At 43.4% G+C, this 16,075-nt stretch overlaps 2 protein-coding genes across 2 annotated transcripts in view; one reads left to right on the top strand and one right to left on the bottom strand.

The window, feature by feature from the left end:
- On the top strand, positions 1–8,796 carry MED28 (mediator complex subunit 28). Its single transcript, XM_068543181.1, has 4 exons — positions 1–177; positions 1,989–2,055; positions 3,035–3,147; positions 4,429–8,796. Exons 1-4 carry the CDS (start codon positions 19–21, stop codon positions 4,624–4,626), a joined length of 537 nt encoding a protein of 178 aa, XP_068399282.1. The 5' UTR covers positions 1–18; the 3' UTR covers positions 4,627–8,796.
- Positions 8,797–11,060: 2,264 nt separating this feature from the next.
- Positions 11,061–16,075, bottom strand: part of FAM184B (family with sequence similarity 184 member B) — a 118,213-nt gene continuing 113,198 nt past the window's right edge. The window contains exons 15-18 of the mRNA XM_068543180.1: positions 15,905–16,022; positions 14,073–14,177; positions 13,039–13,238; positions 11,061–11,154 (exon numbers count right to left, since the gene is read on the bottom strand). Coding sequence (XP_068399281.1) covers positions 11,061–11,154; positions 13,039–13,238; positions 14,073–14,177; positions 15,905–16,022 — 517 coding nt within the window. The remainder of the gene's footprint in view (positions 11,155–13,038; positions 13,239–14,072; positions 14,178–15,904; positions 16,023–16,075) is intronic.

Raw genomic sequence — 16,075 nt, 5'->3', positions numbered from 1 at the left:
TTAGCCGCCATTTTAGAAATGGCGGCTCCGCTGGGAGGCATGTTCTCCGGGCAGCCACCCGGACCCCCGCCACCCCCGCCGGGACTCTTGGCCCAGGCTTCGCTTCTTCAGGCCACACCAGGCGTTCCGAGAACTTCGAACAGTACCTTGGTGGACGAGTTGGAGTCATCGTTCGAGGTAAGATAAGACGTGGGCGTCTGTGTTCCCAGCCTCCCTTCTTTTCTGAAGCGTATGCTGCGCGTGCGCAGCTTCTCTTTTTCGACGATACCTGCACCGAAGTCGCTTGCATTTAGTCTCCACATTGAATGGTGGCCGGAATTCTCCTCTGGTCGGCTGGCGGAGATGCGTAAACTTGACATTTCTGGAGCCACGTGGACTTGAACTTTGCCTACCCCCAACCCTGGGACCCTTCTAGGTTTTCAGTGGTTTGTTCCCTTCCCACCCGATCCTTGGTTCCATCCCTGAGTATCCTTTCTCGCGTCCCTGCGTGTTTAGTACGTGCTCATCCTCTCCGGACCGCAGTGTCCACCCCTATGTCCTGTATCCTTTCCGTTGGTCTCCACCCTTAAACGGTGCTAAAGTAGTGGGACTTTTGGAGCTGAATGGAGTTATTTAAGAGTTACTGTGGGGAGGTTGGTACTAAGGACCGAGGAAGGAGGAGGAAGGCTGGGGAGTGAGGAGAGAGGCAGAGGTGACCCAAACTCTGAGTTCTGCTCAAACATTAACCCTGTACCAAAGAAGATGGGGAGTGGTAGCAGACAAAGGAGAGGTAAAAAATAAGTGCTTAGAAATAAGATGGCTTCCTGTGGTCTCTGAAGTGGAAGATGAGCCATTAACGTGTGGAAATAAAGTAACTTGTAACTGGAATTACCTTTTCTACATTTTAAATCCTAGTCGTGTGACTTTTATACTGTATATAATAGCAGAGTAGTTGATAAACATAGTTTGTAAATGAACGTGTTATTGGGGCTGCGTGGACAAAATGCTTTTGCTGATGGGGTGTACATTCAAAAGTTTGGAGACAACAGATTTAAAGAACAGAGAAATCTCTTCCGTCTGGGAGGAGGATGAGACGCCTTTGGGGTGGGGCTAAACCGTAAAGGAAAGGGACAGGTTAAGTTTTAGAGCAGCATCTAGCATTGAGAGGTGAGGTGGCTCTCATCGTGAGCTCTTGCTGAAACACTGGCCCTGTAGAAAGAAGTCCGCAGCTGACCACCAGCACCCTAATGCTTAAAACCCTTTAGTGGCTACCTGTGGCTGTTGGGATAGCCCAAGAGGTGCTGTGGTCTTCCTAACTCTGCATGTTCAAGTCTCTGCTCCAGACCCATCTCTTCTTACTCTGGCCATAGGAGACCTTCTGCTTGTGTTCTTCGTTTTCTCTTTGGGCTTCCAGGTCCCTCCCCCAGCTCACACATCACTTCCGCATCGACCCTGCCCTGCTGCTCTTTGTAGCACACTACATCAGGCTCTGTGAAGTCAGAGAACACCTGTTTTGCCCTCCCTCCTCTCATTGTATCTGTGGTGCTAATCCAGTGGTAGCAGATAGCAAGTGCTTGATGAATATTTGTCAAACAGTGAAGGAGCCTGTTATGTGTCAGGACCTGTCCTGGGTGCTAAGAATACACAGAAAACAGTTCCTGCCTTCAAGGAGCTCATGACTGTGCAGTGGAAAAAACAGATAAATGGCAGGCAGCTGCTGTGCTGTGGAATCAGTGCTCTGATAGGAGAAACCTGGGATACTCTGAGAACACATCTGGGCATGGCTGTCAAGGAGGGCTTCCCAGAAAACATGAAACCCAGGCGGGCACTGGGAATTAGCCAAGTGAAAAGGGTGGGGAGAGGTGCTACCTGGATCACCCGCCTAGTCTTCTCGCGAGACTCGGCTCAGCCTTCGTTTTCCATCAAGAGAAGTTATTTCTTACTCTAAAGTAAGATTCTTGATGTGTGAATGACATTTTTTTCTTTTGTGATATGTTTTGATCACACAGGCTTGTTTTGCTTCTCTGGTGAGTCAGGATTATGTCAATGGTACAGATCAGGAAGAAATTCGAACTGGTAAGAATTCCCTCATTGCTGATTTTACACTTGATGTGTTTCAGTCCCGCTTGTATCCTAAGAGAACTTTTCCAGGGAATAAGATTTGTGCAATCTCTATATACTGCTGGTTCTTTGTTCAGTTTATTGACATCTTATGTCACTCATAATGAGCCACTTGTAATGAATGAGCTTTTCGTATTGGTACCAAGACAAAGAAGACCAATAGTGTGTACTGCTTTTTAAAGAACTAAGTTGACCTTCCCTGGTGGTGCAGTGGTTAAGGATCTGCCTGCCAATGCAGGGGACACGGGTTCGAGCCCTGGTCCAGGAAGATCCCACATGCCACGGAGCAGCTAAGCCCGTGCGCCACAACTACTGAGCCTGCCCTCTAGAGCCCGCGTGCCACAACTACTGAGCCCGTGCACCTAGAGCCTGTGCTCCACAACAAGAGAAGCCACTGCAATGAGAAGCCTGCACACCGCAACGAACAGTAGCCCCCGCTCACCACAACTAGAGAAAGCCTGCGTGCAGCAACAAAGACCCAACACAGCCAAAGATAAATAAAATAAATAAATTTAAAAAAATTCCTCTATGTCTTTTAAAAAAAATAAAGAACTAAGTTTTTTGCTTCCCCTTCCTCGCCCAAGTTTTGTCCCCAGAGAGGTACTTCTGATTTCTTTGTACTGTGTTTTAATGTTTCATTTTAACTGGAAATCATGATGTTAATTGCTGGATCTCCGGATTGTCTTTCTTCAGAAGAACTTTTGCGTTGTAGTTAGGTTTCTTATTCACCTGGTAAAAGCACAGATTATCTGCTAGTTAATGTTGCTTAACACATAGGGGGTTGGGGTCAATAATATTGCTGTGGGCAGGATTAAGATCCCCGATTACATCTACAAGAAGGTGCTGTTTTGATATTCCAACTGTTGATTTATGAGAGAGATATATGTGTCTAGTGTTTTTCTTAATTTAATATTTTGGTCTTTTTTTTTTTAAGGTGTTGATCAGTGTATCCAGAAATTTCTAGATATTGCGAGACAGACAGAATGTTTTTTCCTACAAAAAAGATTGCAGTTGTCTGTCCAGAAACCAGAGCAAGTTATCAAAGAGGTACAAGCTCATTTCTCTCCCTAAGTTTAAGGAAGAGCAGATGTTGTCAAAATTCCATTTATGCTTTAAATGAGGTGCTCCATTTGCCCCTTAGTTATAGTGGGGCTTCATAGCTTGAGTGTAAAATGTTGGTTGTCAGTGTTCATGACAACCTGGACCTGGGGGTCAGGGGTGGAAAGCGGTGCTTCAAACACAGCAGCTCTCGGCTTTTACTCGTTTCATACACTGGCTTTTATGGAAGATTTTTCTTTTAAAAGAAAAAGGTTCTGCTTGAAAGGTTGAAAAACCATTAATGTAGATGATAAGCTCATTTTGAACAGGAACTGATCTGTGTGTCCCTGGTGCCTTACACACAGGAAGGGCTCTAGGCAATTTTGTTCAAGGAACCGAAAAGTAAATGTTCTGTCCCAGGCTCCTTGAAACTCAGGATTTCATTTATCTCAGTTGTTTGAAACCAGGGTATTTGGAAGTGTGTTGAGGTCGTCATTAATGGCATTTAGTGGATAGGGCCAGGGCCTGCCCCCTGCAGTGTGGAAGAGGGAAGAATCTTCCTGCCCAAAACACAGTGATGCCCCCAGTGGGAAATACTAAATTGGGATGATTATTTTTTTAGCAGTTTTTGAAATAACTCCTCCCACAAGCTGAGCAATTAGTCAAAATGTTCGTTTTATTCTTTGATAACAGCTGTTGAGAACGTGAATGGTAAGAAGGTGATATTCTTACAATTCACCATATCAGATCATTTCCTGATTTGAATACCTGAGTGACAGTCTAGGTGTGTTCAAGGCCAGGTCTTAATACAGGATTTTAATACTGTTACTCATTAAAAAGCTCTTGAAAATGAGATTTTAACACTTCATAATCTGAAATGATAGAACAGTGGCTGTGGATTCTTTTAAAACAGTTAACATGTGTTTCAGATTCTCAGTGTTTTAGATTCTTCTCACAGTAGCCTTTGGACAGAGAGATATACTGAGTGCCTGGAGACCAGGATGGGAAAGAGACTGACTTCTTTTTGCCTGTACTTTGGTACTTTGGAATTTTCTAATGTGTGTATTACTTACTAAAAGAACATGAATTAAAAATAAAAACTGTTAAGCAGGCATCTTTCATGAGAAGAGTTGCTTTGGGTTATTCAAAGTATGCAGCCAAACAGAGTAATCAGCCTAGTATGGTTCAGTCGGTTCTCTGTTTTGAATTTACTTCTTAGTGCTCTTAACTAATCAGGAACTATGTTTGTGTTTTGTGAGTTTACTCTGGCTTCATTGCTTTTGTTTGTAGGATGTCTCGGAACTGAGGAACGAATTACAGCGAAAGGATGCTCTGGTCCAGAAACACTTAACAAAACTGAGACATTGGCAGCAGGTGCTGGAGGACATCAACATGCAGCACAAAAAGCCAGCTGACATCCCTCAGGGTTCCCTGGCCTACCTCGAGCAGGCGTCTGCAAATATCCCTGCACCGATGAAACAGAGCTGAGGAAAAGCCACCTGAACGTGAGCTGGTGGCTGAGTCAGCCCAGACACAGTTTTGTCAAACATCACTTCTTGTAGACATGACATTTTTGGGAGAACTCTTTGCCAGAGAGTGAGATGATTTTAGTTTTGTGCTCTCATCTAAAATTTTCCCCCTATTTTTATAAGTGTTATTTCTGGAGTACTTTATAAAATGTTTATTGCTTTGGTAAACCAAGTATATTGTCTTTAGCAAAATTTAAGACTGTTAATATGGTGCCATTTACAGATTCCTTTTTATGTTTTTGGCTGCTTGTTTTTATGATTTTTATTTTTGTATGAGTGTTTATCTCTCTATTTCCAGTTTTAGATTATTTTGTATGATCTGAGGGGAAAAGCTTGTATGATCTGATCTGCATATCAAAGGATGAGGATTTTGGTTGTAGGCCTTGTATGATAATTTACCCATCAGTGGCAGTATACAAAAATATTAAATTTGCTGTTTTTCGAGACTGAACTACCTAAAGAAGAGGAGTCTAATGCAACGATGTAACACTTCCAGAACCTCAGAATGAGGATATTTTGTAAATAGGTTGGAAGAGGATTATAATATCGTAGGTTAGCGTAGTAACTGTTACTGCAGTAACATAGTGCTATAGGAGTCCAGCAGTATCCTTAAGTTAATGTTGACTTTTATTTGGGGTAAGTTTATATTTTGTGTAGTGTTCATTTACTTTTGGGGGAGGGTAGGAGCAGTGATATGCTAGTGATATTCATTTCTGCAATAATCCGTTTAAGTAACAGAATGGACCCTGCTCTCAATAGGGGCATAGGTGAAGTGTGAGGGTTAAAGATTGCTGTGATTATCTCTGAGTTTTGAGTTTTGTTTGTTTGTTCTGCTATTTGGAGCAGATTTTTCCATTAATGAATTTCTTGCTAATGGGTGGTGTTGATTCCAAGGGACTGGGGCCTCGAGGTGGGAGGTTGGCTGCAGGGTGCATGGGAGACTCAGTGTTTGGGAAGATACTTTACCCTCTGTCGGTCACACAGGCCACCTCAGCTTCTCTGTTGAACCGCTGTTGAGAAGTACAAACGGGCATTGTGCCTGGTCTGCTGTTGAGTAATACAAACCGGCATTGTGCCTGGTCTCCTTGGAGGAGGCTTTCCTTTCTCTGTTGTTCACATTCCCTCATTAGATTACAGCCCTTCTCCCTCACCCAGTGCTGCACTGTCTCTTGAGCAGGCAGCAGTTCTGTGACTCGGTGTCTTGGCTCGCTTTTCCTCCAGCCTTGAAGGCCCCGCCCCACCCACCTTGACATCCACTCAAGTTCCCGTCTGGCCTGGACGGCACCTGGTCTCTGCAGCCTCCAAAGGCCCTCTCCGTCGTATCCACAGGACACAGGACTTCTTGTCTCTTCTGCCAGCCTTGCTTGGTTCTCCCTCTGCAGTTAGTGATCTGTCTGTTTGTTCCTCATGAGAAGTAGGCATTATTCCCCTCTGAATATATAGGGACCACTTATTATCTTTTATACATAATAACTTAGTACTTATTTTTGTTTGTGTGCGTTTGTGTATGGTACACAGCCGGAGGCCAATGAATTTCCTCATTCGGAGTATATAGTTAAACAAAGCTTTTAAAAGTTGTTTTCAATCACATTATCTGATTTCAAGGTTGTTAACCTGGTCATCTCGTGACAGTCAGAAGCTCTGACTGGCAGCTGTAGATTTCTTGATTAAAAACCTAACTAAATTGATTACATTTTAGGCATTCTTTCAGTAATGAAGAGGTGCTTAGTGAAAAGTTCAGGAACTATTCTATTTTGTGCTTAGTAAAAATATTTTGAATTAATGTGTGTGCCAGTTACTGTCATTTCTTTACTAAATTCAAAAGTTTTCTGGCACGTAAACATTTCACTTTTTTCTGTTTGTAAATATCTTTTTCCTTTTTAGTGACATCTTGCTGGTTGACAAACAGAAAACCCTCTGGGATGCCCTCTCCCTCAAGGAGAAAGTAATGAGCCATCAGCTGGACTTTCCCTCACCTTCCCTCTGGGGATGACAGACCAACCCGCATCTTCAGGGCATCTTTATTCCCTTCCTGGTCCATCTGCTGAAGCGCTTACCCTGTATAAGATGAACCTTTCCACAAATGATCTGGGTCCAGGCCAGTTGCCTTCTCTAGGGTTTAACCCCTTGGGGACTCTCTGCCCCCTGCAGCTCACAGAATTCTTGGTCTTCCCTGCTGCGATGCGATGCCTGAGCACTGCCCCATTTCCCGGCCCCTCGTTCAGTCTCCAGCTCCTCCACGCTCCCCACTCCCAGGCTGTGACGTGTGGCTCCACAGCTCCAGCTGTGCTTGTGATGGCTCCCAGCTGCTTCACTGTGACACTTCATCATCTTCTTTATTTGAACTCATTCTCTTACTCTCTTTAACACATCTCCCCTTCTTTTCTCTTTCCTCTTCTCCCCAACCTCTAAATGTTGACGTTCCTGAGGGTTTGGTCCTGGGCCACTGGAGGCCACAAAGGAGCCCTGCTCAGTTATCTCAAAGGCCATGCTCTTTCCTGGGTGTGACCAAGCACAGTGGGGACACTGGATCTGTGTCATTTCTGCCCAACACAGACCCCTCTAATGGGCAGTCCCTGCTCTGGAGCTCTTCAGCCTGGCCGAGGCTTTTTCTCCAAACTCTGCTGTTGTCTAAGCCTCTTGCCCAAATCTTCCTTGGCTCTCTATACGGGTGTCAACTCTCCGTCAAAATCTGAAGGCTCTTCCTGCCTCCTGCTTCTTCCCCTTTATTCAACACAGGTGTTTCCCCTGAGAAGGGCGGAAACCTGCCCCTGACAAGGGATGCCGACCCAGCACTGCTTGGCCATGTTATTGTCCTACGGGACAGAAGCAGTCTCAGGATACCAGCCTCCTAGACAAAGCTGTTCTGAGACCATGGTAAAGTAAGGCAAACCAAAACCACTTCACAACTTTGTCTAAGCACAGGGGAAAAAAAAACAAGTCACTGTGCCACCCCCCAAATACCAAACATTCTCCTGGCTAAAAAATAAGTGACTGCTTTTTCTTTTTTTTTTTTTTAACCATTTACAGCTTTATCTCTGGTCTGCCCTTCTTATAGATAAGATTTATTAAGACACCCAGTCATAGAGTTGCCCCTGCCTTCTGACAGCATCCAATCCAGAATGAATCCCTGCTCTTTAGACCCTCCTGGAAATCACCCAACCAATGACAAAAATCTTACAGTAGGTTCTTTCTAACACCCACTTTCTGAGAAGCCCCACCATTCTCCATGATGGACATTCTCCCTGTGTCCAACAAGTAATAAAGCCAACTCATTCAACTATAGGTGGGTTTCTCGTGGTCTGTTCCTCCACCTGTGTCGGGGTATGCCTCCTGGAGGGCCCGACTGACACGCTGCCACGGACGCGGCCTGAGAGCAGGCAGGAGGGTGGGGTTGGGGACTGGCTCGCTTACTGTCCAACTGGCGAGGAAGACGCATCCTGAGGGTATGTGAGGTACAGTCACTGGCTCAAGCGGGTGGCCCAGTTATTGAAGATCCCACCAGTGGTGCCCTGGGCAAGTGTCCCAGTGGAAGGGAACTTTGTCAGTGCCCGGATTCGAACATTTGGAAGCTAAGGGGGAATACTGCATGTAAGAACGGTGCAGTTGGCAGGTTATCACTACACTGTCTCGACTCTCAGCAAAGGGACAATGACAAAATAACTGTTTAATGCTCAGTGGCCACTGTGAGTGCCCAGGGCATCTTTGGTTATCTCCTGCAAGGGGAGAACATGACAGATGAGCTAGTAGGAGGTAGCAGATCAAAACCAATATTGCATCTTGTGGGTAATGGTGGAAATTAGTGCTATTCTGAGAAATCTAAAGGATGCTAGGAAGCTGGTCCCTATCATAATTCCATTTACTTTCCCAGCTTTGCCCTTGCAGAATCCAGATAGAGGCTGGAGAATGAGTATATACCGAGTAGCCTCAGTTGGAACTGCTGTGTTGGATGTTGCACTGATGCAGAGCAGTAGTAAGGACTCAGGTATGTGGTGTGCAGCCGCTGATTGGGTGAATTCATTCTTTTCTCCCCCAATTAAGAAACAGTTCGCCACAATGTTCCTTTCCAGTTTTGCTCCAGGAATATGTTAATTCCTCTTCTCTGTCATAATAAATATGCCTAAAGAGATTTATCGTCAAATCCTGTTGTTTCTCCCTCCTGAATCAATTCTGAATCAGTTCATTTCTCTTCATGTCTGCTGTTACCTCCAAGCCATCCCCATCATCTCTAGACCACTCTGCTCTTGAGAGATGGATGGAACCAGATTATTCAAGAGAAAACAATAATGTTTTATCTCTCAAATTTCCTTGTCAATATATTATCTAGGGTACAGAGAGAATTTCATTCACTGCTGGTGAAGGTGTAAATTGCTAGAAACTTTCTGGTAATTTGGTAGTATCACACAAAAAGCCTAGGTGTATCCTTTGATGCTTTATATGGAATATGTCCTAAAGAAAATGTCCTAAAGAAAAATGTGGAATATGTCCTAAAGAAAAAAATGATAGAAGCATGCCAAGATTTACTTAACAGACACAATTGTTTGCATATAACCTAGAAATTTAACATGATCTTTAACTTACCTGCAACAAGAAAGGAGTCAAGACAGATGTGGGGTCTCAGTAAAATTCTATCCCTGCAGCATGTGTTATGCTGAGTTAAAGGACAGTAGTATAAAGTGCAGCCTCCTTTGTTAGTCATCAGGAGTTGCACAGTAGTGGGAAAATATTTCAACAAACAAAAGTAGAACTACCTGTATGTAGTCTTTAAAACACAAACATTATCCTACAATGCTCACCCTAAGCAGGTAACAAAACTAAAAAGTACTTGATACTGAAAAGTAATACGGCATGTTACACGGATAGTAACAAGTATTTGCATTTAAAAATTTATGTTATTGGGCCATGTGTTTTGATTAGGTAGTAAATTTACTTTTAAATTGTGAGTCTGAGTTGTAATTGCATTTCTCTCAAAATGACATAAGTGCGTGAGCAGCTACGTTTTTGGTTTTTTTTTTAATTAATTTATTTTTAACATCTGTATTGGAGTATAATTGCTTTACAATGGTGTGTTAGTTTCTGCTTTATAACAAAGTGAATCAGCTATACATATACATATATCCCCATATCTCTTCCCTCTTGCGTCTCCCTCCCTCCCACCCTCCCTATCCCACTCCTCTAGGTGGTCGCAAAGCACCGCAGCTACGTTTTATTGAAGATGATCTGACTGAGGTTAACGTGAACTTTCTATTTCCAAGTTCAGCCTTCATCTAATTTCACCTTTCTTTGGAAAATCAATACAAATCACAACCATTTTTATTGCCCAGTTGTTTAAAGTTTTATTCAAAGAGCAAGGATTTGATGGTGCATAGAATAGACAACTGTTTATGGGCCACTTGCTGGGCCAGCACCAAAGGATTGAGAACATATTTTGACCACTAAAAGTTGTACTGAGTCTTGTCAAATTGCACCGCTCCATCAGAGGGTCCGACAGCTCAGCGTGGACTGACAGCGAGGTCAGCATTGTGAATGGCCATTCCCAGTTCCCTTTAATCTGCTGAGCATCCGTGCAATGGGGAAGCAATGCACCATGAGGCAAGACTAGCAGTTCAGTAGATCTTTCACTTCAAAGAATAATCTAGAAACCATCACAAATGACCAAGTTGATGCTACAGTCATTGAAGTTGAGATGTATGACGGGGTGAGGCTCAGTTATTCACAGAAAAATCCTGGCAAGGCCTAATTCCAATTCATGATTAGTATCATTACCCATATTTTGCTTAAACTTCAGAAAGCCCCTTTGAGGTAGGTGTTATGCCCTCTATAATCTTCTTCATGTCCTGGACCTAGGAAGTCAAAATATTTGATCCAAGTATGCCAAGGTCTGCTATAGTCCATTCCTAGTAGTTTTGTTTTCTTTGGTTTTTTAAAATTGGCTTTCCTGGTTATTTTGAGCTTTGTTTTATTCCTCTACCTATTGAGGTTACATGTGTAGTTTGGAATTATATCATTTACATAGAAACACTTTTCAAGTGAAGATGACCAGCGTCCTAGGAGAATGAAACCACTTTAAAAGTAGACCATGGAAATCACAAAGTCTGATATTCCACAAGGCGGATTGCAATCTTATAGACACTAGAAATACCATGAGTAGGTCATCAGTAACATTAATAATATTTCCCTATGGGCGCTTTCTGGTAACACTGGCTTGTTTTATCTTAATGTCACAATGAAACAGTATGAAATGTTAATGCAAGAATTTGTTTTAGCTATGTATGTAAATCATATTACAAGCAAGTTATCTGGTTGGTTGGCTTTTTAGTTCATTCCTTCAATCAGATGCTTCAAAAGAAATGTGTTTCAAATATCCACTTTATGATCAGTTTAAGGATCAGTTTAGAAAGAAAAATATTTGGTAAACCATTCCTGGTGGGCTGAGCCCTGCTTCTGCTGGACTTCTTTGGGTTGGGCTGTTTCATCATCTTGTGTCCTAAAAACAAACAAAAAGTTTTCTTAGATGGTTTTGAAAATTATTCAATAAACAACTTAATACTCTACCATCTTTTCAGGGAAAGATAACTGCTTCTTTACTCTTAAAAAGATACTAAAACATGATGGGCCAATATTAGGAGCTAGAAACAAGTTGTGAAGGATGGGGATGGAGAGGGAGCATCTAATTCCAGTTTTGAAAACAGAAGGTTCTCCATTGTTTCACTTAACACTAATGAGGCATATTTTGCAACATGTACTATTTATTTCAGGCACAAATTAAACAATAAACCCCCTCCAAAAACAGGTAAAAGAAGAAATGGTTAATCAATACAGTATTACACTTTATGGCTTCTTCAAAAGTTATCTGATGTGCTCTGGCATTTCAATGAGGTTGTGAAATTAGCCTAATAAATTGAAAAGGGGAGACGGTAGGTAAGAAAGTACAGTGTATACCTGTCTGAACGGTCTCTAACTGTATTTGTGAAGCTTCTTATAAAACAGTGGGGGGACTTCCCCCGTGGTCCAGTGATAAAGAACCTGCCTGACAATGCGGGGGATGCGGGTTCGATCCCTGGTCAGGGAACTAAGATCCCACATGCTGCGGGGCAACTAATCCTGCACGCCACAACTACTGAGCTCGGTGCCTCAACGAGAGCCCACATGCCGCAAACTACAGAGCCCACACGCCCTGGAGCCTGCGCACCAAAACAAGAGAGAGAAAACCCGCATGCCACAACTAGAGAGAAGCCTGCGCGCTGCAACGAAAGATCCCGCACGCCTCAACAAGGATCCCGCGTGCCACAACTAAGACCTGATGCAGCCAAAAATAAATAAAATAAATCTTAAAAACAAAAAAACAGTGGGAACACAGCTTTAAACAGAGGTGTGTGATAATGAGATGAACTGTGGCCAGTCAGGCTGGCTCTGGCAGTTAATAGACCATGTACTTGGGGCTCCAGGCCTCAGTGTCCTCAGCTGTGACACAAAGGGCTGGACTTGTTCAATGACTGACAGGAAGTCCTTCCAGCTCCACACTAATATTTGTCCAAATAGCCTTGGGCAGGCAGGGCCTTTGGAAAAGGAACATTTCAGAAGGGGCCCTTTCAGAAATGCAAACTTCAAAGCTCAGAATTAAAGATTTTGCTCTGAGCGGAAGGCTGGACAGGAAGGAATCAACAAACAAAGGGGAAATCACACATTTCTGGAAGAGAAGCATGCTGCAAGGGCTTCTGGAAAAATAAGGCAGTATCAGAGATCATCATGCGTGATCAACCAAACCCACAGATTAAGAGGCCTTAGAATTACAAGATTATACAATGAATCTTGAGAAATAACCTTAATAATAATAGTGGAAAATTACTGAATGCTTCTGTGCCAGGTCTTGTGCTAAGCATGTCCTATGGATTAATTCCTTCAGTCTCACATGAGTCTAATGAGGTAGGTGCTGTATTATCTTCATTTTAGAGGTGAGGAAACAGACTCAGAGAAGTCAAGTGAGCTGCCCAAAGCCAAGCAATCTAAGAACAAGGACGACCAGAATTTGAATCCAGACTCAAGGCCAGATGATGAGTCCATCTTCTGTGTGACCCACTCTGAAGTGGTCAGCTAAGTGATTCAATGTCCCCTGTCTAATCATCCATGGGGAAAAAAAAAAAAGGTTTTCTGGAATTTGGTATCAGGAGTAGTGCCTCTTCTAAAGAATGACCTATTTCCCTTCTCTTACATATCTTCCTTTTTGGCTGGGTTGTAATTTGTCCAAGGCAGGGCTTGTTTCATTACCCTTTGTATTGGCCCAAAGGCTGGGTATTTAACAGGTACCAGAAAGGAATACTAATTTCCCTCCTGACTATGGGAAAATGGAATCATAGCTTTGGCCCCCTACCTTGTGGCAGTTTTTACATCTAGAGATGGGGTGGGTTTGTAAGGCTGGCCACAGCTGGGGCCTGGGTCCAAGCTGGGTGACTTAGTTATCGGAGGAGTGTTGATCCTGGAGCTCAGGTCACCACTCAGGAAGTTCTTAGCATAGGAAGCGAGGTTTGGCACACTGACCACTCGGCTGGGCACTTCCTCCATCTTCTTTTTCTGTTGGTATTAAAGGAAAGGCCTGTTAGTACCACCCAAAGAGGCATTATTGTAAAAGTAGATAAGGCCTGCCCAACTGAAATTATATGAGCAAGGAGGCAATAACTTACATGTTATTTTTTAAAGCATTTTTTCTTCCAATCCACTTTGTGCTTTAAAAAAACACAGACTCACAATCTCTTATCCAAAACTTCTGGTGACAAATGTGTTTTTTAATTTAAAATCTTGTTTTAGATTTTAAAAGGCTATATAACACCCCCAGCAGAAGCTGGGCCCACCTTGTCCTCAAACACATTAATATTTCTGGAGTGAAACTTAAACATTTTGTCACACCAAGAGGCATATATAAAAGTTATAAATGAGCTTACATGAATTCAGCTTGGGTTAGGTTTACTGTCCTATGAGTTACCAAAAAAATACAAATTTTTAAGCACTTTAGGATTTTGTGATAGCAGATGAGAGATTTGGATATGAATATTCTCACTGTAATAAATTCCAAAAATTTTTATAAAAGGAAAAAAAGTTACAGTGAAGGATTCCTGCTCTTCTCTCTCTCCTTCCTATCACCCAGATATAGCCATTATTAATAGTGACACATTTATATATAAAAAGTTTGGAAAATTCAAAAAACTCATAAAAATAAAAAACACACATAATCTGCCTAGCCAGATATACTGTTTGTTAATAATTTGGACTATTTCCTGGGGGTCTTATTTTCAATGAATATTCCTGTAAATGAATGCCGGACAATTGATAAATAAGCTGCCATTACCTTTGGGTAAAACAAAGCCAGCAGAATTATGTAATGCATTGAAACCAGTAGGACCAATTTACCTTCATGGAAGGGGTCAAATACCCTGGGCGAGGATTGAAAGAGAAGGACCGATTCCGATGGGACACTGCGCTGGGGAATGCTGCGTAGTGAAATCTTCTCTCCTCCTGGAAAAACAATACAACTGAGTCTAAATAAGCCTAACTACACAGCACACTGAGTTTAATTTGAAGGAAGATGGCTGTGTGAGAGCAGACTACAGAGAGGAGGAAAGACCAGGGAAGGGAGGGGAAGTCAGTGGGACTCAAGCTGCCACCCACTGAAGCTTTGAGGAAGCACCTTTATTTCTGGGGCCTTTGTGTCCCCAGCGCCCCTTGTGAAGGAAAGGGCGAGCTTTTTTGGAAAGCCTTAGGGAAGTCAGAGATCCAGGTACTCTTAGGATCTGAGCAGAATCTACTGCAGAAGGTTATTAAGACAAAGAAAAACACCCAGGTACAATCACTATATGGCCAATCTTTACCTGTGTCATTCTCCACTTTTTTCTTTGCTGCTGTACTGTTTTTAAAGCAAGTTCCAGTTGTATAATTTCATCTGTAAAAACATTGAGGGCTTCCCTGGTGGCGCAGTGGTTAAGAATCCACCTGCCAATGCAGGGGACACGGGTGCGGGCCCTGGTCTGGGAAGATCCCACATGCCTCAGAGCAACTAAGCCCGTGCGCCACAACTACTGAGCCTGCGCTCTAGAGCCCGCAAGCCACAGCTACTGAGCCCACGTGTGACAACTACTGAAGCCTGCGCGCCTAGAGCCCGTGCTCCACAACAACAGAAGCCACGCAATGAGAAGCCCAAGCACCGCAACGAAGAGTAGCCCCTGCTCGCTGCAACTATAGAAAGCCCACGTGCAGCAACGAAGACCCAACACAGCCAAAAAAAGCCAAAAAACAAAAAAACATTGATAAGTGTTTCTAAGAGATAAGGACTCTTTTTTAAAAAAACACATAACCACAATACCTTTGTCACACTTAGCAAACAAGCGATTCCTTATTAGTATCATCTAATTTTCAGTTGGTGGTTAAGTTTTCCTCTTCGTCTTGACATGAAGCAATGTGACTGGGGAGCAGGAGGCTGCAAGGATGGGTGTGAGATACAAGTGTGCATGTGTATTGTGGGAGGATGTGTGGCTGTGTAAGCCACCATAAGACCGTGGATTTTACTCTAAGAAGGACAGGGAGCCACAGGAGGTGCTGAACAGAGCCGTGTTGTGGTCCGACTTACATTTTTATAAGATTACTCTGGTCGCTGTGAGGTCAACAGAGTGGGGTGAGGCTGGAGTGAGTGGGGAGACCAGTGGACTCTCCATCATGCATGAGAGGCAGCAGGGCCTGGACCAAGGTGGTAAAGGTAGAGATGGCGGGAAGAGGCTGGACTTCTGATGTGGCTAATTAGCTGACCCGCATGGGCCACGCTGACGGGAGCGAGTGCATCACCCAAAGTCCCCAGAGCTGGATGTAAGCCACTGGGAGCTGGCTTACAGAGAACTTTCAACCAAAGCTTGGAGCACAGGAAGGCTGGGCAAAAGCCTAAAGCAATGGTTAAAGTGTGAGGAGACATGAGTGTGAGGTGCAAACCATTCTAGATTTTCCCAAATGCTGTAGGTTAAAAAAACCAAACCAATACCAACATCAGGCAGATGGTGTGGGACTTGAGAGTGATTTTTTTTTTTTTTGCCTTCTACTTTCCTGTGTTAATTTTTTTTAGTGAGCATGTATTTTTTTATATAATAGGGGGAAAATAACCAAGGACCTTTTGTAAGGTGGTTTTAGGGTTATCAGGATTACAGTTTTAGGCACCCATGGAAGAGCTAGGCGAAAGCGAATACCCCGGACAGCCTCACCGTGAGCTGCTTGATGATCTCCTCCCTCTCCTTCAAGCAGGTCTGCAGACGGCCTATGAGCTGAACGTCCTCCGGCCTCGACTCCCCCTTCCCTGGCTTCTCTCCGGAATCTTTCAGTCTGTTTCGAGCAGGCGTGCAGTTAGCCACCGTGCTGCAATGACTCAACCGCAA

This window comes from Eschrichtius robustus, chromosome 4 (genome assembly GCF_028021215.1).
Source record: "Eschrichtius robustus isolate mEscRob2 chromosome 4, mEscRob2.pri, whole genome shotgun sequence".
NCBI classification, from domain to species: Eukaryota; Metazoa; Chordata; class Mammalia; order Artiodactyla; family Eschrichtiidae; genus Eschrichtius; species Eschrichtius robustus.
This window is presented reverse-complemented; position numbering and strand designations above follow the sequence as displayed.